Below are 25,601 nucleotides of genomic sequence, written 5' to 3'. Positions count from 1 at the left end.
TAAATAATGTCAGTAAATATAAACCATAAATCAGTGACTCCATCAGTGTTCTCCTCCTTCCAGTCAGAATCTAGTAGATGAACCTTCAGGTCCATCATGGATCCTGTTGGTCTCCATCAGTCTGAACATCTGAACTTTCTCCTCCTTCTTCTTTATAAACTCTTAAACTCTGTCAGGTTCCTCAGGGATCCTGATCAACAGAATCTTTCAGGTCCAGACTCTAGTTCTCAGCTGGATGGAGGTCTGGACTCTGACTCCTCCAGAACTTCCACCTTGTTGTCTTCAAACCATCTCTGAGGATCTTTGTTTGCTTCGACTCATCGTCTGGATGGAAACCTGATCTTCTCCACGTCTCAGTTCTCTTCAGATGCATCAGGTTGTCCTCCAGGATTTCATTTACCCTCTACCTTTACCAGCCTTCCAGGACCTGCTGCTGAGGAACACCATGATGCTGCCACCACCGTGCTTCACATCATGATGCTGCCACCACCGTGCTTCACACCATGATGCTGCCACCACCATGCTTCACACCATGATGCTGCCACCACCGTGCTTCACAGTGGGGATGGTGTGCTTGTGATGATGTCAAACATATCATCTAGTCTGATCGTCACAAAGCTCCATCCTGGTCTCCTCAGACCAAAGAACCTTCTTCCAGGTATCTTCAGAGTCTCCACATGTCTTCTGGTGAACTCTTGTCCAGATTTAATAGGAGCTTTTTCCATCAGAGTCTTTCTCTTTGTCTCCATGAAGCTTTGACTGGTGAAGAACAGACAACAGTTGTTGGATGAACAATCTGAAAATGGAACTCCTTCAGAGGAGTCATAGGAGTCTTGGTGGCCTCCCTCTCTAGTCTCTTTCTCCTTCAGAGGAGTCATAGAAGTCTTGGTGGCCTCCCTCTCTAGTCTCTTTCTCCTTCAGAGGAGTCATAGGAGTCTTGGTGGCCTCCCTCTCTAGTCTCTCAGGTCTTGAGGACGTCCTGCTCTAGTCAGATTTATTCATGTTCCATCTTCCTTCCATTTCTTAATGATGGATTTAACTGGACTCCAGGAGATCTTCAGGAACTTTAAATGTTTTTGTATCATCCTGACTGATGCTTTTCAACATTTTCTCAGAGTTTCTTGTTCTTCTTCTTCTGTTGTATTTTAATGACAAGGTAGAGGATATCAGAACTAAAATTCCTCAGACCGTAACTGACAAAGCAGAGGGTTTAGTTACTTTTCTGGTCTATAGTGGTGTAGGTTTCTTGAAATTTGAGCCTGTTTCTTTAGAAAGTCTCACCAAAGTTGTCATGGCAGCTCGGTGTACAACCTGTACTCTTGATCCTCTGCCAGTGTGGGTTATTAAAGAGCTTTTGTCCACATTAGGCCCTTATGTGTTATATATCTTGGAATATATCACTTTCCACCGGAATTTTCCCAACTTGTTTTAAATCTGCCATTGTTAAACCCTTGTTGAAGAAACCTGGCCTGGATGCTGACTCCCTTACTAATTATAGGCCCGTCTCAAACCTGTCCTTTTTCCAAAAGTCTTTGAGAAAGTGGTTTCACATCAGCTTTTGAAATATTTGTTATTAAATAATCTTTTTTAGCCTCTTCAGTCAGCTTTAGGCCAAATCACTCCACAGAAACAGCGCTGACTAAAGTGGTGAATGATTTGCTTACATATAAATCTTAAATTGTTTGTTTTACTGATGTCTTTTTTTATTGTTTAGTTTTTATTGTTTTTATTTCTGTGTACAGTACTTTGACTGAAAGCGCTTTATAAATTTTTTATTATTATTATTATTATTATTATTATTATTATTATTATTATTATTATTATTATTATTATTGTTATTCAGTCTTCATGATGTAGTTCTATCCAGGAGTTCTGATCCACCAGAGACTGGACCTTCCGGATCCAGGAGTCTTTATCCTCCAACTACTGACCTCAGATCATCCATCATGGACTTCTAGACCAGCTCTGTTCCATTAGAGTCACTTTAAAGAGCGTTAATCCTTCTGCTTATTTTATATTTTTTAATAATCGATGTCACTTTGACATGAAAGACTCTTTTTTGAACTCTCATATTAAAGCAGCCAAATTAAACTGATCATGATTCAGTCAATAACTTTGTGTTCATAAACTCACTCTGACAAACCCTTGGAGTCCAGATGAAGCTCTGACTGCTTCCTGTTTAGATGAACTGCAGTAACCTCTGGAGGACGAGCTGCAGTCAGCGGCCTTCTGGGTAAAATAAAGCCGCCGTCTCGGCTTTCAGGCGTCAACTAAACCCTTCGGCAGCAGAATTTCATTCAGCAGCTCTGAAGATGTTTGATCAGGTTCCAACACTGAAACTCACCAAAGAACGACCAGAAAACTGAATCTACTGGAACCCAACAGAAAACAACCATCCAATAAAAAAACTACGTTCATCATCAAAACTCAGCTTCCAGTCTGACTTGATGCTATTATTTACTTATTTAGAAACAATAAAATCACCTGTAAATGTGGTTCAACAATATTAGAATAGAAATAATCAGGATCAGTGCTACAGAAAAGCAGCTTCATCACACTGAAGAGAAATCTAGTAAAAAAATATTTGAATATTGTTGATTTTGTCCTAAGTTTCCAGTTGGACTCCAGGGCTGTCCCTTGTCTCTGATCCTGTTTGTGGTCTTCATGGACAGGATCTCAAGGATCAGCCAGGGTGAGGAGAGTGTCTGGTTTGGGGACCTCAGGATTGCATCTTTGCTTTTTGCAGATGATGAGGTTCTGTTGGTTCCTCAGACCTTCAGAAGCACTGGTGTGGTTTACAGCCGAGTGTGAAGCGGTGGGGATGTGGATCAGCATCTCCAAGTCCAAGGCCATGGTTCTCTGAAGGAAACTGGTGTATTGCTCCCTCTGGGTTGGGGGGGAGTTGCTTCCCCAAGCAAGGAAGTTTAAGTATCTCGGGATCTTGTTCAGGAGTGATGGGAAAATGGAGCTAGAGATGGAGGATTGGTGCAGCGTCAGCAGTAATGAAGGCATTGGACTGAACCGTCATGGTGAAGAGGGAGCTGAGCCTCAAGGAGAAGTTCTCAGTTTACCATCCATCTACGTTCCAACCCTCACCTATGGTCATGAACTCTGGGTAGTGACCCAAAGAAGGAGATCGTGGATACAAGCGTCTGAAATGAGCTTCCTCCGTAGGGTGTCTGGGCTCAGCCTTAGAGATAGGGGGAGAAGCTCAGACATCCAGAGGGAGCTCAGAGTAGAGCTGCTGATCCTTCACCTCTAAAGGAACAAGCTGAGGAGGTTTGGACATCTCATTCAGATCCTCCAAGGAGACTTCCTTTGGAGGTTTTCTGAACACGTCCTCCTGGGAGGAGACCCCGGGGTAGACCCAGAACCCTCTGGAGGGATTATTTATCTCATCTGGCCTGGGAACACCTCGGGATCCCCCAGGAAGAGCTGGAAAGTGTTGCTGGGAGGAGGAAAGTCTGGAATGACCTGCTTCTTTTGCTGCCTCCACGACCCAAACCCGGACAAGAGGAAGAAGATAGATGGATGATGGATGGATGGATGGATGGATGATGGATGGATAACGGATGGATGGATGATGGATGGATGGATGATGGATGGATGGTTGGATGGATGATGGATGGATGGATGGATGGATGGATGGATAGATGGTTGGATGGATTGATGATGGATGGATGGTTGGATGGATAACGGATGGATGGATGGATGGATGGATGGATGATGGATGGATGGTTGGATGGATGATGGATGGATGGTTGAATGGAAGATGGATGGATGATGGATGGATGGATGGTTGGATGGATGATGGATGTATGATAGATGGTTGGATGGATGGATGATGGATGGATGATGGATGATGCTTGATGGATGGATGGATGGTTGGATGATGGATGGATGATGGATGGATGATAGATGGATGATGGATGGATGATGGATGGATTGATGATGGATGGATGGATGATGGATGGATGGATGGATGGATGGATGGATGGATAGATGGTTGGATGGATGATGGATGGATGGATGATGGATGGATGATGGATGGATTGATGATGGATGGATGGATGATGGATGGATGGATGGATAGATGGTTGGATGGATGATGGATGGATGGATGTTGGATGGATGATGGATGGATGGTTGGATGATGGATGGATGGTTGGATGATGGATGGATGATGGCTGGATCATAGATGGATGATGGATGGTTGGATGGATGGATGGATGGATGGATGATGGATGGATGGATGGATGGATGGATGGATGGATGAAGATGAATGGTTTTGTACTGTGTGGATTTTTATGTGTAACTTCACATTATTTTATTGTTAAAAATATATCCACCTATAAAATTAGTGAATTTGATGTTTAATTTTTTTTGAACGTTATTAAACACTTCTTGTATTTATGATAAACTGTCAATTGTAAACATGAGACTTTACATAAATTTACTTTAAAATGTGTTATTTCATAGACATTTAATATTTTACGTGTAAATTCACAATTTTCTTGTATTTGGAAAATGTGTTAAATAATCTGTAAAATTGCAAATAGTGCAGCTTTATTTTACGAGACCATGTTTTTTTAAATAGCTTTTGAACATTTAATTCAACATATTTTCATTAAAAGTCTTGTGAAAATGTTTTAATTCTGCTGCAAAACTAGAAATTCAGTTATTTTAAAAATATGTAGTTGGACATATTTAAATTTGTAAAAATCTTGTACAAAACAATAAAATACTGATAATTAAGTTTGATAATGGCCAGAACCTACCGTCAGTTTAATGTTCTCTATCCACCCATAATATTAATGATTCATCTTTGAATTATTAAAGAGCTCTGCTTACATGTAAAATCACTGTTCATTTTGGATGTTTTATAGATATTATTTCTTTCAGGTTATTTCACACTGAACATATAAAACTGTTGTCTATTTTCATAATTTTATTGATGTTTGTATTCCAAAAACAGAAAAAAACCCTCAAATTTGTAAAATATAAAAGAAACATTCAGAAAATTTCCAGATTTATATTAAAGAGTAGAACTAATTTAAACTGAGACAAGTGTGTTCTAGGATAAATTTTTTTAAAATAACGATGTAATAAATAAATCATTTGAGTGTTTTTATTCAAACGTGAAGGAATGAGCACAGCAGCTGATGAAGACAAGGAGGAAAACCAGCAGAACCCACATTATTCAGAAAACAACTTCATGAATCTGCTTCGTCAAACCGGAAGAAAACCTGAGAGGAAAGGATGAGCTCATGCAGGTGATTCTCTGTAAAACCACGAATAACGAACCTTTAAATGCGAACAGCTGGAGCACATCCACCTGAAGGGAAAACCACAGACTGACAACAAGCTCAGACTTAGCATTTTAAAGCCACAATTATGTCTTTTTTCCACCAAATTCTGACTTTAATCTCAAATTTCTGGCTTTAAACTCTTTCACCGTTTATCACTGAATTCTGTTGGTTGATCTCAAATTTCAGATTTAAAAATCTGACTTTTCACTTTTCCCCACAAATTTCTGACTTTAATCTCAGATATTTGACTTTTTTTTGACAGAATTCTGACATTAATCTGAAATTTCTGATTTAAAACTCAGAATTCAGATTTTTTTTCTCCCACAGAATTCTGACTTTATTTATCCTGCAGAGGCTCTATGAAGACCTGCCCCAGTTAACAGATTTGTGACTGTTTTTCCAACAAATTCTTACAATAATCTCAAATTTCTGACTGTAAACTCTGAATTCTGACTTTTTTCTTTTATCAAATTCTGATTTTAATCTCATATATAGGATTTAAAACTCAAACTTCTGACTTTAAAAGACAGAACTTGGAATTTAAACTCAGACTTTTGACTCCCGGCTTCTGTTGATCTCAAATTTAAAATTTAAAATTCTGAATTTTCACTTTTTTTCCCAACAAATTTCTAACAATAATCTGAAATTTCTGATTTAAAACTCAGGATTTTGACTTTCAACTCAGAATTCTGACCATCTGTCACAGAATTCAGACATTAATTTCAAATTTCAAATTTAAAACTCAGAATTCTGATTTTTTTCACACCACATTGACTTTAAAATCTGGTTTTTGACTATTTTTCACAGAATTCTGACATTAATATCAAATTTCAGATATAAAATTCCGACGACTTTTTTCCACCAAATTCTGATGTCTTTAAAAATAATTGACTTTAATCTCAAAATTCCGACTTTAAACTCAGATTTCTGACTTTTTTCAGACATTAAACTCAAATTTCAGTCTTAAAACCGATTTTTTAAAACTTTTTTCCACTCAGTTCTGACTTAAACTCGTGAGTTTCTGACTTTGATGCCAGAATTTAGACTTTTCTCCTTTGGATTTTTTGCATTATTTAAAATTCTGACTTCTTATTCGCCCAAAATTCTTATTTTAAACTCTGAATTCTGACTTTTTATCTTTAAACTCTGACTTTAATCTGAACCTTCTGTCTTTAAAATCAGATTTTTTTTTCCTTATTTCTCTGAATTCTGGCTCTGAACTCTGAATTTAAATTTATATTCTATAAATTTTCACATTGTGAAATTTCTGTCTTTGAAGTTGGATTTTTTCCCATTCCTTCTGAATTTAACGCAGATTTGAGACTTTTCTCTCTGATTTCTGTCCATTTTCTCCACAAACTCTGACTTTAAACCCAGAATTCTGACTCTAATCTCTTTAAGTGTTACTTGTTTTCTCTACATTTTGCCTTTAATTTCAGGTTCTTGTCTTTCAGTCAGAAATGTGACTTTTTCTCTCAGGATTCTGGCTCTAAACTCAGCTGAAGGTGTGTTTGGATTCATCCCAGCCAACATGTGGACAGAACAAGACTCCAGGAAGGCTGGAAACGCTGCAGGAGCTCTGGGAGCAGAGAAGGAAACACGTCTAGAAGGAGAAATCACACAGATCAGGTTTTTAAAGTCTCTGAATGTTTACATCACACCTCCCAGGAAGCTAATTTGGGGGTTTTGGACTTATGCTCTGATAAAACCTGAATGTATGAAGCTGGAAAGTTTCTGACGTTTGATCAACCAGCAGGAAATGAAGTCATCATCAGCTGATTCTGACGAGGTCCAGGCCGCTCATTCCTCCTCTTCAAACCATCAGATTTAAGTGTGCAAAAGAAAAGAGTCACAAACTGTAACTGGTCTCCAATAGAGGAAGAAGGAATCGGTAACATGGCTCCATGAAGCAGGACCAGAGTTCTGATCCTCCGCTCTAACGTCAGAGCTCAGTCTGAATGGCTCTGGTGGTGTAAACAGACGACCTGAAGCTGGACTGAAGCCACCAGGAATTAAACCTGTGACCTCCTCATCCAGTTAAAACACTACCACACCCACAACCTTCTCATGGTGAGGAGTTCTGGAAGTTCTGCAAAAACTGATGAAATATATTTGCACTTCTACTGAAAATTTGTTCTGTTTCTGACTCCACTGATAAAACGGTATAAAATCAACCCAAACTGTATGAACCTCCACAGAACCTGCCGACAGTAACTTTATTTAATGAAACAAATTTCTACCTTCACAGTGACTAGAACCTGCTCCGACCAACATTAAAGTTCGCCCAGTCTCCAGATGGTCCTTGGTCCAGTTCTGACCAACCACCTACCAGCACTAAAATTCACCCACAATCACCTTCTAATGTTTTCACTGGTGGATTATCAGAAACCAGAAACACATCCAGGGAATCAATGATTGTTTCTAGGACTCTGAACTGTTCACACTAGGATACATCCCATAATACTGATGATCACACCTGGTTATAGAGAAAATGTACATAAAACTACATATATTTTGTCCAGAATTACAAAAAGCTGTCCAAATGTACTCAAAAAATGATCAAAATAACTTAAGTTTTTTTTTTTTGCTTTAATTTGTCTGACAAAAATCCAGTCCTTAATGACTCAAACTTTGTCCAAAATTACCTAAAAGTTGTTGAAAATGATTCAAAATGACATGAAATTTGTTCAGTCACTCAAAAATTTCCCCAAATCACTTAAAATTTGTACAAAATGATCAAAGATTGTCCAAACGTGAACCAAAATGAGTCAATAAGTGTCCACTACAGATTTAAAATTTGTCTGAAAAGCCTAAATTTGTTAAGAATGATGAAAATCATCAAAATGATTCCAAAATTCTAGGAAAAAAATCCTGCATAGCAAAAAATGAATTTATTCTTTAGACTGTGACACCTGGATGGATGCAAAACTGAAGTGGTGTTAGTTTTTCCCAGAACTCAGATGTGTTTCTTCTCCTAAATGTCATGGTTCTATCTGCTGGACTGATGAAGTTCTGAGGATCAGAAATGATGGAAAAAGTCCATTAAAAAGTGATAAATCTGGATCCACCTCTATGGACTTCAAGGACCTGGAATGTTCTCAGTGAGACTAAACTGAAAGACTGGAAGCAGGAAAGGAGAACGTGCCCTGGAGAAAGTTCTAGAGTAGACCTACTGACAACTGGAGAAAGTTCTTGAGTAGACCTACTGACAACTGGAGAAAGTTCTCGAGTAGACCTACCGACAACTGTAGAAAGTTCTAGAGTAGACCTACCAACAACTGGAGAAAATTCTAGAGTAGACCTACCGACAACTGGAGAAAGTTCTAGAGTAGACCTACCAATTGTCCAGTTGTCGGTAGGTCTACTCTAGAACTTTCTCCAGGGGAAGTTCTCCTCTGTGGACTTGAAGAACCTGGAACTCTGGAAATATTCCCAGTATGAAGGTAGAAGTCTGATTATTGATAAAGTTACTGGAGATGAAGAACCAGATGTTCTGAGGAGGTTCTGGTCTGGGGCTCTGACTGATGTTTGATGGAATGACTCTAATCAGTAGAATGAAGACGAGTGTTCTTCATTCTGAGGGGTTTTCAGGACTTCAGAGACGTGATCGACGTTCAGCTCATTAGATCATTAATAAAGGAAGTCTCTGCAGCTTCAGACTGAAGTCAGAAACGCTGATTTTGTTCAGTCTTCATAATTGTGCTAATTGGGGCCAAAAACTAAGTTCTATGATTTCTTTAAAAAAAACTGGCAGAATTTGGAGAATTTCATCAATTTTTTCACACCTGGGAAATTCTCTATTTCATCTTTTAAAAATGTCTTAGCTGTGAAGCCCTTTAAAGGTTCAGTATCTCCAGAAATACAACTTCTGAAGTCATGAAACGTGGTGAGAACAGACAGATATCTGGATAGAAACATTCTGTAAGGTCAAATCAGCCTCAGATATTGTTAATTAAAGATCTAGACCTCTATGAACACCTAGACCTCTATGAACACCAACATCTAGACCTCTATGAACATCTAGATCTCTATGGACACCTAGACCTCTAGGAACATCTACACCTCTATGAACACCAACATCTAGACCTCTATGAACTCCGGGTTCTGGTTCTTACCAATGAGCCCACGTCAATATTTAGTCTAAACATCTAAAAACTGGAACCTTGTCTGATCAAACTTTAACACATCAGATTCTACTGATTTTAGAGACTCAAAAGTTGGTGAAATGTGGACCAAAGACTGGATTTTAGCAGAAATACGGATCCATCCATATATAAACACTAACAGGAATTTTTGAAAGTTTGAATTTTTTTCACTTTTCTTCATTTCCAAGGTCCATTAACTACAATTACGTCTTCTGCTGGATCCATTCAATCATTCTGATCTGATGAAACTATTCTGTCTGTTCTCACCACATTTCATGACTGTTGGAGTTCTATTTCTGTAGATGCTGAACTTTTAAAATAATTGTAGCAGCTTCAGTAGAAACCTACTGGAGTTCTCCTGTAGGTTCTTGAAGACAAAGTGAGGCTGTCTTCAAGAACCTACAAGAGAACTCCAGTAGGTTTCTACTGAATTTCCTACGATAACCTTTAAATGGCTTCTCAGAGAGATGGTTAGTTGAAGGTAAACAGAAGTCTTTTAGAACTTGGTTGTGGGTCCCAGACAGCAGACCAGTAAACTCTAGATAAAACGTGTCCCAGCAAGAGGCTGGTGTTTGTGGACCTGGTTTGGTCCAATAAATACTCAACAGGTCAAAGGTTCAGGTCTTTGTATTTAACTGTTTGTTCACGTTACTGCAGGACGCCTCCTGTCCGTTAAGACAATTTGGTTAGTAACACCTGTTTACGGCGTCGCCAAGGAAACCGACGAGTGGACCGGTCCTGGAGACGGCGGTTCTGGTTCACAGCCTCCCTGGTGGTGAGATTTGGCAGCTGGAAGGTTTTGGTTGTGGGAGGAGGCGGGGGTCTGACGGAGGGCGAGGGGGATCGGCGCCCTGTGCAGGGTCACCAGTAGAAGGAGCGCGACAGGAAGTTGGCGGCGGCGCCGAGCCAGCTGGCCCCGTCCTGGCCCGATCCCACCCGGCTCACCGCCTTGTCGGGCTCCTGAGACGGACTCTCGTCTTCAGGCAGGTAGTCCGGCAGGTCCACGTTCTGCTCCACCTCCACCGAGCCGTCCTCCGCCAACGGGATCAACACCTGGAGACCGACAGGGTGACAACGGCTGTTAGAGCAGACCTGGTTCTGTTGGACCCAAACTGGATCTGCAGGACGGAGCTGGAGGAATCGGATAAATACACTGGACATAAACGCAACACGTTTGTTTCTGCTCCCATTTTTGATGAGCTGTGAAATCTGTATTATTGAGCACTTCTGATTTGCTGAGATAATCCATCCTCCTCACAGGTGTGGCAGATAAAGATGCTGTCTGTTTTGTCTCTTTGTGGTTGTTTTGTGCCTCTCTGTGGTCGTTTTGTGCCTCTCTGTGGTCGTTTTGTGCCTCTCTGTGGTCGTTTTGTGCCTCTCTGTGGTTGTTTTGTGCCTCTCTGTGGTCGTTTTGTGTCTATCTGTTGTTGTGTTGTGTCTCCTGGTACCAGTTTAGTGTGTGCGTTGCATGTCTTTGCAGCTGTTCTGTGTTGTGACATGGAGCTGTGAACAAACTGACCTCGTCTCCGTTCTCGGCCTTCACCACCTGCTGAGCCTTCATCACCTGAGTGGAGGCGATGGCAGAGGCCAGAGCCTAAAGACACACAAACCACAAAATGAAGCTGTGAGGTACCAGACCAGCCGCAGAAACATGCAGTTCAAACCTGCAGGCGTCCTCCGGCTGGAGGAGTGACTGAATGAATGAGTGAGTGAGTGACTGACTGACTGCAGGAATGAATGTATAAATGAATGAATGACTGAATGAATGAGTGAGTGAATGAGTGAGCGCATGAATGAATGTATAAATGAATGACTGAATGAATGAATGAGTGAATGAATGAGTGAGTGACTGAATGAGTGAGTGACTGAATGAGTGAATGAACAAATGAATGAGTGAGTGACAGAATGAATGGCTGCGTGAACTGAATGAATGAGTGACTGAAAGAAAAAATGAATGACTGAATGACTAAGTGACAGAATGAATAAATGAATGAATGACTGAATGACTGACTGAATGAATGAGTGAGTGACTGAATGACTGAATGAATGAATGAGTGACTGCATGAATGACTAACTGCATGAATGACTGAATGAATGAGTGAGTGACTGCATGAATGAATGTATAAATGAATGACTGAATGAATGAGTGAGTGCATGAATGAATGTATAAATGAATGCATAAATGAATGACTGAATGAATGAATGAGTGAATTAATGAGTGACTGCATGAATGAATGTATAAATGAATGAGTGAGTGAATGACTGAATGAATGAGTGAGTGACTGAATGAATGAGTGAGTGATTGAATGAATGAATGAGTGAATGAATGAATGAGTGACTGAATTAATGACTGTCTGTGGTGGTTTTCTCTCTCTTTGTGATGGTTTTCTCTCTCTTTGTGGTGGTTTTCTGAGTCTTTGTAATCGTTTAGTGAAAAATTTAAATAGAAAACTTTGACCAACTTCGAGGCCTTTTAGTGAAACAAACAGGAACAGTTCAGATTCATCATTAAAGTTTAAACTCTGTGTCACTTGTTTACGTCCCTTTCAGATTAATTCACTATAAATCAAATGTCACAGGGGTACATCTTTCAGGATACTGTGAGTGATTCTATTTTGTTTTACTGGTTTTATCTGGAACAAACTGTCCTCTCACTAGCATCCATTAAATAATCCTTATGTTTATCTGTGGACCCTCTGATGGAACAGAAGCTCACCTCGGCCTTCAGGTCTGAGCGGATTCGGACGATGCACCTCTTGACGGCCATCTGGAAGGTGAAGCTGATGACTCCTCGGATCTTCAGCAGAGCCTCCTCACACAGACTCCGACGACCCTGAAAGTTCACATTCGTCAGTTCTGTCGGCCTCATCGGCGTGTTAAAGTCACAGCTTCCTCAGAATAATTCACTGAACAAGAAGCAGAAACATCACACTACTGCTGACGCTACCAATCCTTCTGTCCATCTCCAGCTCCACTTTCACGTCACTCGTGAACAAGATCCTGAGATCCTTGAACTCCTTCGCTTGGGGAAGAAACCTCCCAACCTGGAGGGGCCAGTCCACCGGTTTCCAAATATCAGTTCTAGTTCTTTCTTGATCACCAATAATCGGTATCAGTTGATCTCTAGATATGAATTCACATTAGGAGAGACTGGCGTCCTGACTTTTACAGGAAGATGAACATTTGAAACTAACACATTCAGATTAACAGGGGGGGTCAACTGAAGAATGAATTCATAAATGAATCAATAAATACATGAATAAATGACTGAATAACTGAATCAATAAAGGAATGAATGAGTGACTGAATGAGTGACTGAATGAATGAGTGAATGAATGAACGAGAGACTGCATGAATGAATGAGTGACTGGATGAATGAGTGAATGAATGAGTGACTGAATGAATGAGTGACTGAATGAGTGTGACTGAATGAATGACTGAGTGAATTGAATGAATGACTGAGTGACTGAATGAATAAATGAATGAGTGACTGAATGAATGACTGAATGAATGACTGTGACAGAATGAATAAATGAATGAATGAGTGAGTGACTGAATGAATGAATGAGTGACTGAATGACTGACTGCATGAATCACTGAATGAGTGACTGAATGAATGAGTGACTGCATGAATGAAAGTATAAATGAATGTATAAATGAATGAATTAGTGAATGAATGAGTGAGTGCCTGAATGAATAAATGAATGAGTGAGTGACGGAATTAATGACTGAGTGAATTGAATGAATGAGTGAGTGAGTGACTGCATGAATGAATGTATAAATGAATGACTGAGTGACTGAATGAGTGTGTTCGGGTCTCACCGAGTCGTCCAGCCCGTCGATGTGGAGGATGACGGTCTTGGCCCTCTTGTTGCTGGATCCCAGGAAGAACTGGGCCTTCCGCCGGCTGCTGACGGTTTCCTCGGCCGGCTCCGACTCGGCTCCGCTGGACGCCTGCAGGAGCTCGTAGATCTCTGACGCCAGCAGCTTCGTCTCTCCGGGAGTCGTCGACCTGACAGAACCGGATCAGACGTTTAAGATTTAGACTCATGGACAGCAGATATAGGGTGGAGTGCTGCCGGTATGATCAGAACATTTCATTAAAATGGCTTCTTCTACAGGACTACTGCTGAAGAATCAGTAATAAGTCAACCTTTAAACCTGCTGACTGCAAAGCTCACCAGCAGGGTTAAAGGAGAAGCTGTCTCTAAGAAATGACAACATTCATCAGCAGGAAAAGATGAAAACAGAAAGAACATTCAGAGAGTTTCCGGCTGAACTGCAGGCAGTGTTTCCACAGAGAGAATTAAATAAATGCAGCAGAAACAGAGAACAGAGGAGCAGGTAGTTGGAGATCCATCCAGCATGGAGGAACATCTTCTACAGATGATGAGCAGAGTAGAGAGGAAACACGGAGATAGAAGAACATCTACAGGATGAGGAGATGGTACGAACTTCAGGAGAAACCAACTCCAGTTGGTTTTCCTGAAGCTCCTACCATCTCCAGGACCTGGATGACTGAGAACCTCCACAGAAGCCTGAGGAGACAACATTAGTTCAGAGTTTAACATCTGAGGAGACATGGTAGACATGATGGTTCAGGGTTTTTATATTCTTGTAAAATAAATAAGAAGAAAAATGCCCAAAATGTGACTCAAAACAATCAAGAAAGATAAACTGATCCAAAAAAAGATGTAAAACACCCTAAATGTGATGCAAAATGATGGACAGAAGACAAAACAACTGCAAAAATATGTAAAACAACCAAAATGTGGTAGAAAACAAGCCACAATGTAACAAAAGATGGCCACAAAAAGACATAAAACAACCAAAATGTTGGACACTGATTCAGAGTGTTTTCATTTTTGTAAAATACATAATTACAGGCTTTCTTTAATTATCGTTGCCGTCATCCTAAATGTGTAGCCATGGTTGTTCTGTTTCCTCAGAGGTGTCGGTCTTTATACTGCAGGAAAACGAAACAGAAGACACCCAGAACCCGCTCCGTTTCTCTGACCCAGACCTCTGATTAGACGAACCAGTCCGTCCTGTGACATCTGAAGCCATCACATTAGAACCGAACCGAACCAGAACCCAGACTCACTTCTGAACGACGTTCTGGAGGCTCAGCATCATCCCCAGCTCCCCCTTCAGCTTCTCCCGGTTGGCTCGACATTCTGCCAGGTACCGGATGGCCTGGAACAACAAGGATCCGACAGAACCTCAGAGATGCAATAAATAACACAAACGACACAGAACCACAAAAATGAGACACAAAAACAGCAAAAACAAGATACAAAAAGACAAAAACAAGACACAAAACAACAAAATCAAGACACAATTAAAAAAACAAGACACAAAATGAGACAAAATAACAAAAACGAAACACAAAAACAACAAAAAAGAGAAACAAAACACAAAAAAACAAAAACGAGACACAAAATGACAAAAACAAGACAAAATGACAAAAACAAGACACAAAACGACAAACAAGATCCAAAATGACAAAAACAAGACACAAAACCACAAAAACAAGGCAAAACAACACAAACGAGACAAAACGACAGACACAAAACGACACAAACAAGATACAAAAAGGAGACAGAAAACAACAAAAACAAGACAAAATGAAAAAACGACACAAAACGAATAAAAGCGACATAAAATGACAAAAATGAGACACAAAATGACAAAAACAAGACAAAACGACAAAAACAAGACAAACGACAAAAACAAGAAAAAACCACAAAAACAAGACAAAACCACAAAAACAAGACAAAACCACAAAAATGAGACAAAAAAACACAAAAACAAGACACAAATCCACAAAAACGAGACAAAAATGAGACAGGAAACGACAAAACAGACACAAAACGACAAAAAAGAGACATAAAACATGAAAAATGAGACACAAAACAACAAAAACAAGAAAAAAGACAACAACAAGAAATCAAATGACAAAAACGAGACACAAAACAACAATTTCTGAGACATTTTTAACAAGTTGTTGTCATTCTGGTCAAGGTTCAAGTCACTCTGGAAAAGCTTTCAGCCATTTTGGACAGATGTTAGGAACTCTGGACACATTAGGAGTCATTCTGGGAAGGATTTGATGCAGTTTAAAGAAGATTCAACCATTTTAGTAACTTTGGACAAACTGAAACAGATTCCTACGTCATAGATATTAAACTGTTCACACTAGGATACATCCCATAATAGTGATGCTCACTAGGATACATCCCATAATACTGATGATCACAGCTGGTTATAGAGGAAAAGAACAGAAACCAGATCCAGTGTTCAGACTGAGACACCTGGATGGATTTAAACTGATATTTTCAAGTTACATCAAAGTTGTCCAAAAATACACAAAAATCATCCAAAATCTCTCGATATTCGTCAAAAATGGCTCAGAAAACTGTTCAAAATGAAAAAAGATGTCCAAAATTACACAAAAATTGTCCCAAAATGATGAAAATTAGTCCAAAAAAGACAAAAATCTTCTGACATTACACGGTATTTCCCCAAATTATTCCAAAAATTGTTCAAAAGGACCTCAAATTTTCCCAAAATGACTCAAAAACTGTCCAGAATTGATCGGATCTGGATTATCTTCAGACTGAGACACCTGGATGGATTTAAACTGATCTGGGGTCAGTTTTTCCCAGAACTCAGATGTGTTTCTCCTCCTAAATGTCATGGTTCTATCTGCTGGACTGATGAAGTTCTGAGGCTCAGAAATGATGGAAAAAGTCCATTAAAAAGTGATAAATCTGGATCCACCTCTATGGACTTCAAGGACCTGGAATGTTCTAAGTGAGACTAAAATGAAAGACTGGAAGCAGGAAAGGAGAACATCCTCTGGAGAAAGTTCTAGAGTAGACCTACTGACAACTGGAGAAAGTTCTAGAGTAGACCTACTGACACCTGGAGAAAGTTCTAGAGTAGACCTACTGACACCTGGAGAAAGTTCTAGAGTAGACCTACTGACAACTGGAGAAAGTTCTAGAGTAGACCTACTGACAACTGGACCTACTGACAACTGGAGAAAGTTCTAGAGTAGACCTACTGACACCTGGAGAAAGTTCTAGAGTAGACCTACCGACAACTGGAGAAAGTTATAGAGTAGACGTACCAAGTAGACCTACCGACAACTGTCCAGTTGACCTGGAACTCTGGAGATATTCACAGTTTGAAGGTAGAACTCTGATCATTGATAAAGTTACTGGAGATGAAGAACCACAGGAGGTCTGGGGGGAACTTTCAGAAGATCTGGTTGATTTTATCTGGAACTAGCTTCAACTGACTGCTGCTCCATGATTCTTTCCAGGCTTCAAACATCTGAAAGTCTGACTTTAAAATAACAAACATAATGTGTGTGGAAGTCAGGAGGCTCACCAGCAGGGCGGAGTAGACCACCTGAGGGTTGGGGTGGTCCAGGAACAGGATGAGTCCCGGCAGGCAGCCCTGGTCCTGGACGATGGCCCTGCGGTTCATGGGGTCTGCAGCCAGGTCCCTCAGCTGGTTGACCACGGCGAGGGCGTCCGGCTCGGCGCTCATGGCTGACGGTCACATGCAACAACCAGCTGTGGGTCGGATTACAGAGAGCTGGTCTTAGTGGTTCAGGACAGTACTGATCTCTGTTCAACGTCTCTGGGAACTGTTGAAGTCTGAACCCCTAAACATGTTTAAAAAGAAAACAGGAAGAGCTACTGGATGTTTAAAAGGCATCACGTGGAACCACATCTGCTTAAAGTCGAGATATTTCACCAAAATCCCTTCATGTCTCTTTAAAAAAATCCAAACTAAAGAATAAACCATCGGCACTAATCAGATTCTGTAAAAACTAAAACCTTCTGTCCTTCTGGCTTCTAATGATTCATAGGATGGACATTTAAACCGGATGAATAAAGGAAACACAGCAGAACCAGGTTGTTGGAGATCCATCCAGCATGGAGGAACATCTTCTACAGATGATGAGCAGAGTAGAACGGAAAAGTCTGGAAACATGGAGATAGAAAAACATCTACAGGATGACGAGACAACATGACCACAAAGAGACACAAAACGACAAAAACAAGATACAAAATGACAGAAACAAGACACAAAATGACAAAAACGAGACACGAGACGTTTCTAGAAATGTCTTCCAGAGCCTCCAGCTGGTTTCTCCTGAAGCTCCTACCATCTCCAGGACCTGGATGACTGAGAACCTCCACAAAAGGAGACGACATTATTCCATTTTTTATCTTAGTTTGTTTTTCTTCGTGTCATTTGTCTCATTTTTTTGTCATTTTGTGCCTAATTTATTAATATTTTGTCTTGTTTTTTTGTCTGATTTTTATTGTTTTTCTCACGTTTTTGTCTTTATATTTCCATTGGTCTCACGTGTTTTTTTGTCATATTTTTGTCATTTTGCATTTTGCTTTATTCACCGTTTTTGTCATTTCGTTTATGGCCTTTGTCATTTTTTGTCGGTTTGTGGCTTTTTTGTCTAATTTTTTGTGACTTTTTTGTTGTGTTTTGTGTTGTTTGTCTCATTTTTTGCCATTTTGTTTCTCGCATGTGTCATTTTGAGTCTCATTTTTTCTTTTTTAAAGTAAAATCCTCTCTGGTTCAGTTCCAGGTGACTAAATGTTGTGTTCCTTTGTCGACACTCTGTGATCTGGAAGTTGTAATGTGGAAAAGATAAATTGAGGCTGAAACTGAACTTAGTTTTCTTTCATAATGTTTTGTAAAAAGATTAAATGTGAATTTTCTTTGCACTGAAACAGAGGAAAAACTTGGAGATTTTACTGGTTCTGGCCCAGTTGAGATCGAACTGGTCTGAATGTGGAACCTGAACTATGATGAGTATAACTCCCCTGATCTACACCGACTCGTTTCCTCTGGACCGTTTTCTAGTTTCTGCACCAAACGTCTGAAGAACCTGAACCTGAGTCCGTTTCAGACCGCGAGTCCAGACTACAGCCGGATGTGAGGGTTCTGGCTTGGGTTCTGGTTGGGGTTCTGGGGGGTGGTTCTGGTAGGAGTTCTGGTTGTGGTTCTGGGGTTAACCGAACCCTGACCCTCCTGTTGTCTTCACCAGAACCATGACAGGAGATAAAAACGCACCAGTGGAGCCAACAGGAGAACTTACCAGAACCTCCCAGAACCTCCACCTGTAGCTCCTCCTGTCTGAAGGCGGGAAACCAGCGGTTCGTCCTCACATCTCCACCGGACCCGGCGGCAGCCTTCAGCCGTCAGGCCGGCTGTCAGGCGGTGTGTTTCGGTTCCGAGCCGTTGAGTGAGTCGTTGACTCCCAGAGCTAACGGATGCTAACGGAGCTCACCTCTGACGGTCACCGGCACCGAGCGGCGGGCTGACGGTAGCTCTCCGGTTAGCCTCTCCTCCTCCCCTCCGCAGCGGACATGGAGCTCCGGTGGCCGGTAGCAGCAGCTGGAGACGGAGGAGGTTCGGTTTTGGTCCAAACTACTGGGAATTAACCGGAACACGGAGCGGCGTCTCTTCCTGCTGAAAAGCAGCCAGCACGGCCACGTATCAACACCACAGCCTGTGATTGGCTGCCGGCTGGTCATGTGATCCTGCAGACCAATGAGGTGCCTTGTTCAACGAGTTAAAGGTCCAACGCCCTGTGAGGTCTGACAACTGATGCAGGATCAGTTTCAGAGTCTCAGCTGATGATTGGATCATCTCAGAAACACAAAAAACACATTAACACGCAAATACAAACACATAAACACGTTAACACAAAAAGCACAAAAAAACTGAGACACAAAAATAAAGATGAAACACAAAATGAGACAAAAATGTCCCAAAGTCACAGAAAATAACAAAACAAGAAGAAACACAAGATGCAAAATAAATGCAGCAGAACCAGAGACCAGAGGAGCGGGTAGTTGGAGATCCATCCAGCATGGAGAAACATCTACTGATGAGGAGCAGAGTAGAGAGGAAAAGTCTGGAAACATGGAGATAGAAAAACATCTACAGGATGAGGAGATGGGAGGAGCTTCAGGAGAAACCAACTGGACGTTCAAAAATTGCAGCTGGTTTCTCCTGAAGCTCCTACCATCACCAGGACCTGGATGACTGAGAACCTCCACAGAAGTCTGAGGAGACAACATTAGTTCAGAGTTTCACATCTGAGGAGACATGATGGTTCAGGGTTGTATGATTTTGTAAACTAAATAATACAACCTGTAAAGTAACCTGATGTTCTCTGTCTGGACCTTCTGGATGTTCTGTCCCTCTGAAGATGTTCTTCTGTCCTTATGATCATTCTGAGTCAGTTTTCCGTCTGTTCTTCTACTTTACGTCCCTCTGCAGCTGTTTGATCCTTCCAGTCTTTCCAACCAGCGGCTCTGGACCAGACCTCCTGATTCTTTGGACTCCTGCTTCTGAGACAGGTGGGTTGTTTCCAGCATCTTGGAGAACTTGCCACAGTAGTTGTGTGGATTGAGTGTGTCTCAGTGTCTCAGTGTGTTGCAGCAGCAGCAGTAGAAGGCTGGATGCAGTGTGTGCTTGCAGCCACTAGAGGGCAGCAGTGTAACTGATAATTCTGATGCAGCAGCAGCAGTAGAAGGCTGGGTGCAGTGTGTGTTTGCAGCCACTAGAGGGCAGCAGTGTAACTGATAATCCTGATGCAGCAGCAGCAGTAGAAGGCTGGGTGCAGTGTGTGTTTGCAGCCACTAGAGGGCAGCAGTGTAACTGATAATCCTGATGCAGCAGCAGCAGTAGAAGGCTGGGTGCAGTGTGTGTTTGCAGCCACTAGAGGGCAGCAGTGTAACTGATAATCCTGATGCAGCAGCAGCATCACATGCAGACACTTCTTTATGGACACATGTTGACATGTGACGGCAGGAAAACCACAGCTGGAATTAAACACATTAAGAACACATCAGGAAACTCACACATTGTGGAACTGCAGCAGGAGATTCAGATCAAAGTTATTCCAACTAAAATCATCAGAGTTCTTCTGCTCAACTGTCTTTGATTTGCTTTCGACTTATTGTGATCAGAAACTTAATTTAATATAATATAATATAATTAGGGCTGGGACTTTAACACGTTAATTTCGATTAATTAATTACGGCGAAAATAACGCGTTAAACATAATAACTCAATTAATCATATATATATCATTACCACCCCAAACCATAAAATTTGCACTGACATTCTTGCACTGCACATCTTTGCACTTTTAAACTTTATTTTTATTTTTTTATTTTTATTTTTTCTGTTAAGCCACTTTATCCTCATCTCTCACCCTTGTATATACTGTAAATATTATTACTATTGTTCTATTATTATTTTATTCTTATCACTACGTCCACTGTTACATAAGCTGCTGTAACAATGTAAATTTCCCCTTGAGTGGGGAGAAATGAACTTTATCTTTATCTTTATCTTAATTGCACCCTCCTCAGTTCCCTCATTTCTGGTAACTCTTATGAACACTCCAGCCCAGTAGGTGGCGGTAATGAACCTAAAGTCTGTTTGTAGCCATGAAGAAGAAGCACAGGAAGCACTGAGTGAAGTCAGGCTCTGGTGAACAGTGAAGGAAGATGAGATTGAGCTTGTTGGACAGAAATTTTCCTTTTAAAAATCTTCCTGATGGCAGCTTGGATAAAAGCCTGGTTGTGTGCAAATTGTACAACAAAGAGTTTTCTGATCACTGCATCACTTCAAGCTGACGGTATCACCTCAATGTAAAACATGTTGCTGTTAGCACCAGAGCTAACATTAGCTACAAGTCCTGCTAACGGCTAACGGTGTAGCCATCCCATAATAGACCACTTTTCTAGACAGTGCTTGAGTTTACAGAAAGTCTTAAAATGTTGAATAAAATCGCTATAATTGCACTTAGATTTGCAGTAATCTGTGAATGTAGCAGACAGATGAAAAATGCAGATAAATAGAAATGAAACATTTTTGTGGTTTAAGGTTTTACTCCATCGAGGCTCTGCCTCCTTGGAGGAGGAATAACCTAAACAACAAAAATATCTCTTTTAATAACTTCATTATAAACATTTTGTTTATAAAAAATTACATAAATCAAAATTGATATTCCTATAAAAAGAACCATCAAAATTCCACCATTTATCAGACCCAGAAAAGATGAAAACAGAATGAATCTCTGGATTTTCAACTTTCTGAAGCTCCTTGAACTACTTATGCTGATTTTATGTGCCATACAGTGGAAAAAACAACTAAATTCAGGCTTTAAGTCATCAAAATCACTTTTTTCTATATGTCCCATTTTCCTTTTTTAAAATAAATTTAAAATTATAAACACGTATATGTCTATTCATTGATTCAACTGTCAACCACAATTTTATTTGAATTGAAAAACTTCATTTATTGTGTCAAATATTGCTGTTTGACAAAACTGCAATTATTGCGATTAATTAATTACAAAGCCTGTAATTAATTAGATTAAATTTTTTTTAATCGCGTCCCACCTCTAAATATAATATAATATAATGTCTGGATATTTAAAATAGTATCTCTGAAATTTAAAAACTACAACCATCAACCTTTTTTCAACAGGTTTTTTCTCACATTTAAATTTGTCTGTCTGAACAACAATATCTGAGGAAGTATTAATGATAAAAGCCTTAAATGTTCATTCTTATTTCTCATCATGTCACTGATTCAGATTCTGTAATATTGTACAAGTAGATCAAATGTTCTCTGATTATGAGTGAGTTGGAATGTGAATAAAGCAAAGTTGTAATGAAAAGTTCCATCTTTGAGCTCATTAACAGAAAGTCTGATAAAGCAGAAGTCAACTAGTGATATTTTCTGAACCACATGTAGCTGCAGGTCACAAAAATACAAAACTAAACATGTAGAATCATTTAGTATGAAATATTTGGTCACATATTACAGTTATTTCAGTGACATTTAATAACTGACTGAGCAGGTTTAAAAAGTTGTACCATAAAATCTAAAATATTGGTAGATAATCTGATCCAAGTAGAGCAGAGTTCTGGACTATGATCATTTCCTCCACCTTTGGTAACATCCATCACTACAGGAACATCTTAGAATACTCATGGAAAATGTGTTCAGGGTTGGTTTGAGAACGTTGCTCCTCCGTTATCACAGAACATCAGCTGAGTCTGACATAATCCTGTGAATGCCGACAGTAAAACATTACAGGAACTTTATGGGAACATTAGCGCTACTGAAAACATTCTTTAAACGCTCCTTCAACATTTGGTTAAAACATATAAAATGTTATTTGAACTTTTTGGTAATGTTGGTCAGTGTTGGGGGAACGTTCCCTGATTGGTGGGATTCACAACCAGCTGGTGGAGGTAAGAAGAAGAAGGAGGAGGAGGAGGAGGAGGAGGAAGAAAAGGAGGAGGAGAAGGAGGAGGAGGAGGAGGAGGAAGAAAAGGAGGAGGAGAAGGAGGAGGAGGAGGAGGAAGAAAAGAAGGAGGAGAAGAAGGAGGAGGAGTAGGAGGAGAAAAGGAGGAGTAGGAGGAGGAAGAAAAGAAGGAGGAGAAGAAGGAGGAGGAGTAGGAGGAGAAAAGGAGGAGTAGGAGGAGGAAGAAAAGAAGGAGGAGAAGAAGGAGGAGGAGTAGGAGGAGAAAAGGAGGAGTAGGAGGAGGAAGAAAAGAAGGAGGAGAAGAAGGAGGAGGAGTAGGAGGAGAAAAGGAGGAGTAGGAGGAGGAAGAAAAGAAGGAGGAGAAGAAGGAGGAGGAGGAGGAGGAAGAAAAGAAGGAGGAGAAGAAGAAGGAGGAGGAGGAGGAGGAGGAGGAAGAAAAGGAGGAGGAGGAGGAGGAGGAGGAAGAAAAGGAGGAGGAGAAGAAGGAGGAGGAGGAGGAGGAAGAAAAGAAGGAGGAGAAGAAGAAGGAGGAGGAGGAAGAAAAGGAGGGGGAGAAGAAGAAGGAGGAGTAGGAGGAGGCGGAGGAAGAAGAAAAGGAGGAGAAGAAGGATGAGTAGGAGGAGGAAGAAAAGAAGGAGGAGAAGAAGAAGGAGGAGGAGGAGGAAGAAAAGGAGGAGGAGGAGGAAGAAGAAAAGGAGGAGAAGAAGGAGGAGGAAGAAAAGGAGGAGAAGAAGAAGGAGGAGGAGGAGGAGGAGGAAGAAAAGAAGGAGGAGAAGAAGAAGGAGGAGGAGGAAGAAAAGGAGGGGGAGGAGGAGGAAGAAGAAAAGGAGAAGAAGAAGGAGGAGGAGGAGGAAGAAAAGAAGGAGGAGAAGAAGAAGGAGGAGGAGGAGGAGGAGGAGGAAGAAAAGGAGGAGGAGAAAAGGAGGAGTAGGAGGAGGAAGAAAAGGAGGAGGAGTAGGAGGAGAAAAGGAGGAGTAGGAGGAGGAAGAAAAGAAGGAGGAGAAGAAGGAGGAGGAGGAGGAGGAAGAAAAGAAGGAGGAGAAGAAGGAGGAGGAGTAGGAGGAGAAAAGGAGGAGTAGGAGGAGGAAGAAAAGAAGGAGGAGAAGAAGGAGGAGGAGGAGGAGGAAGGAAAGAAGGAGGAGAAGAAGAAGGAGGAGGAGGAGGAGGAGGAGGAAGAAAAGGAGGAGGAGGAGGAGGAAGAAAAGGAGGAGGAGAAAAGGAGGAGTAGGAGGAGGAAGAAAAGAAGGAGGAGAAGAAGGAGGAGGAGTAGGAGGAGAAAAGGAGGAGTAGGAGGAGGAAGAAAAGAAGGAGGAGAAGAAGGAGGAGGAGGAGGAGGAAGAAAAGAAGGAGGAGAAGAAGAAGGAGGAGGAGGAAGAAAAGGAGGGGGAGAAGAAGAAGGAGGAGTAGGAGGAGGCGGAGGAAGAAGAAAAGGAGGAGAAGAAGGATGAGTAGGAGGAGGAAGAAAAGAAGGAGGAGAAGAAGAAGGAGGAGGAGGAGGAAGAAAAGGAGGAGGAGGAGGAAGAAGAAAAGGAGGAGAAGAAGGAGGAGGAAGAAAAGGAGGAGAAGAAGAAGGAGGAGGAGGAGGAGGAGGAAGAAAAGAAGGAGGAGAAGAAGAAGGAGGAGGAGGAAGAAAAGGAGGGGGAGGAGGAGGAAGAAGAAAAGGAGAAGAAGAAGGAGGAGGAGGAGGAAGAAAAGAAGGAGGAGAAGAAGAAGGAGGAGGAGGAGGAGGAAGAAAAGGAGGAGGAGGAGGAGGAGGAGGAAGAAAAGGAGGAGAAGAAGAAGGAGGAGGAGGAGGAGGAGGAAGAAAAGAAGGAGGAGAAGAAGAAGGAGGAGGAGGAAGAAAAGGAGGGGGAGGAGGAGGAAGAAGAAAAGGAGAAGAAGAAGGAGGAGGAGGAGGAAGAAAAGAAGGAGGAGAAGAAGAAGGAGGAGGAGGAGGAGGAAGAAAAGGAGGAGGAGGAGGAGGAGGAGGAAGAAAAGGAGGAGAAGAAGAAGGAGGAGGAGGAGGAGGAAGAAAAGAAGGAGGAGAAGAAGAAGGAGGAGGAGGAAGAAAAGGAGGGGGAGGAGGAGGAAGAAGAAAAGGAGAAGAAGAAGGAGGAGGAGGAGGAAGAAAAGGAGGAGGAGAAGAAGAAGGAGGAGTAGGAGGAGGCGGAGGAAGAAGAAAAGGAGGAGAAGAAGGAGGAGTAGGAGGAGGAAGAAAAGAAGGAGGAGAAGAAGAAGGAGGAGGAGGAGGAGGAAGAAAAGAAGGAGGAGAAGAAGAAGGAGGAGGAGGAGGAGGAAGAAAAGGAGGAGGAGGAGGAAGAAGAAAAGGAGGAGAAGAAGGAGGAGGAGGAAGAAAAGGAGGAGAAGAAGAAGGAGGAGGAGGAGGAGGAGGAAGAAAAGAAGGAGGAGAAGAAGAAGGAGGAGGAGGAAGAAAAGAAGGAGGAGAAGAAGAAGGAGGAGGAGGAAGAAAAGAAGGAGGAGAAGAAGAAGGAGGAGGAAGAAAAGGAGGAGGAAGAAGAAAAGGAGGAGAAGAAGGAGGAGGAGGAGGAAGAAAAGGAGGAGGAGGAGGAGGAAGAAAAAAAGGAGGAGAAGAAGAAGGAGGAGTAGGAGGAGGAAGAAAAGAAGGAGTAGAAGAAGAAGAAGGAGGAGGAGGAGGAAGAAGAAGAAAAGGAGGAGAAGAAGAAGGAGGAGTAGGAGGAGGAAGAAAAGAAGGAGGAGAAGAAGAAGAAGGAGGAGGAGGAGGAGGAAGAAGAAAAGGAGGAGGAGGAAAAAAAGAAGAAGGAGGAGAAGCTGCAGCAGAACAACAACAAAAGTAAACGAAGTAAGATA

General features: G+C 41.3%; 1 protein-coding gene and 2 pseudogenes across 3 annotated transcripts; 2 read left to right on the top strand and 1 right to left on the bottom strand.

The window, feature by feature from the left end:
• Nucleotides 1–5,114: 5,114 nt before the first annotated feature.
• On the bottom strand, nt 5,115–19,004 carry LOC111564483 (armadillo repeat-containing protein 1-like). 3 transcript variants are annotated; one of them, XM_023264075.3, is made up of 7 exons: nt 18,786–19,002; nt 16,853–17,040; nt 14,559–14,650; nt 13,277–13,466; nt 12,171–12,287; nt 10,974–11,048; nt 5,115–10,507 (listed from the first exon to the last, which is right to left on the bottom strand). In XM_023264075.3, exons 2-7 carry the CDS (start codon nt 17,012–17,014, stop codon nt 10,316–10,318), a joined length of 828 nt encoding a protein of 275 aa, XP_023119843.1. In that variant the 5' UTR covers nt 17,015–17,040; nt 18,786–19,002; the 3' UTR covers nt 5,115–10,315. The 3 variants fall into 3 exon arrangements, with proteins under 3 accessions (XP_023119843.1, XP_023119844.1, XP_035801259.1); XM_023264076.3 differs by lacking the exon at nt 18,786–19,002 and adding an exon at nt 18,594–18,734; XM_035945366.2 differs by lacking the exon at nt 10,974–11,048 and having other exon boundaries at nt 18,786–19,004.
• A 3,846-nt stretch (nt 19,005–22,850) lies between these two features.
• Nucleotides 22,851–23,683, top strand: LOC129349930 (cilia- and flagella-associated protein 251-like; annotated as a pseudogene).
• Nucleotides 23,684–24,251: 568 nt separating this feature from the next.
• On the top strand, nt 24,252–25,190 carry LOC129349928 (cilia- and flagella-associated protein 251-like; annotated as a pseudogene).
• The last annotated feature ends 411 nt before the right edge of the window (nt 25,191–25,601 follow it).

Source organism: Amphiprion ocellaris, chromosome 10, assembly GCF_022539595.1.
Source record: "Amphiprion ocellaris isolate individual 3 ecotype Okinawa chromosome 10, ASM2253959v1, whole genome shotgun sequence".
Taxonomy (NCBI): domain Eukaryota; kingdom Metazoa; phylum Chordata; class Actinopteri; family Pomacentridae; genus Amphiprion; species Amphiprion ocellaris.
This window is presented reverse-complemented; position numbering and strand designations above follow the sequence as displayed.

Bases quoted from the DNA above. Each gene is read 5' to 3' on its own strand.
- LOC111564483 (XM_023264075.3), bottom strand. From the start codon at position 17,014: ATGAGCGCCGAGCCGGACGCCCTCGCCGTGGTCAACCAGCTGAGGGAC. The intron at 13,467-14,558 runs GTGAGTCTGGGT...CGGTTCTGTCAG, and splicing joins CTCCAGAACGTCGTTCAGAA to GTCGACGACTCCCGGAGAGA. The intron at 11,049-12,170 runs GTGAGCTTCTGT...GTGTGTCTTTAG, and splicing joins GCTCAGACCTGAAGGCCGAG to GCTCTGGCCTCTGCCATCGC.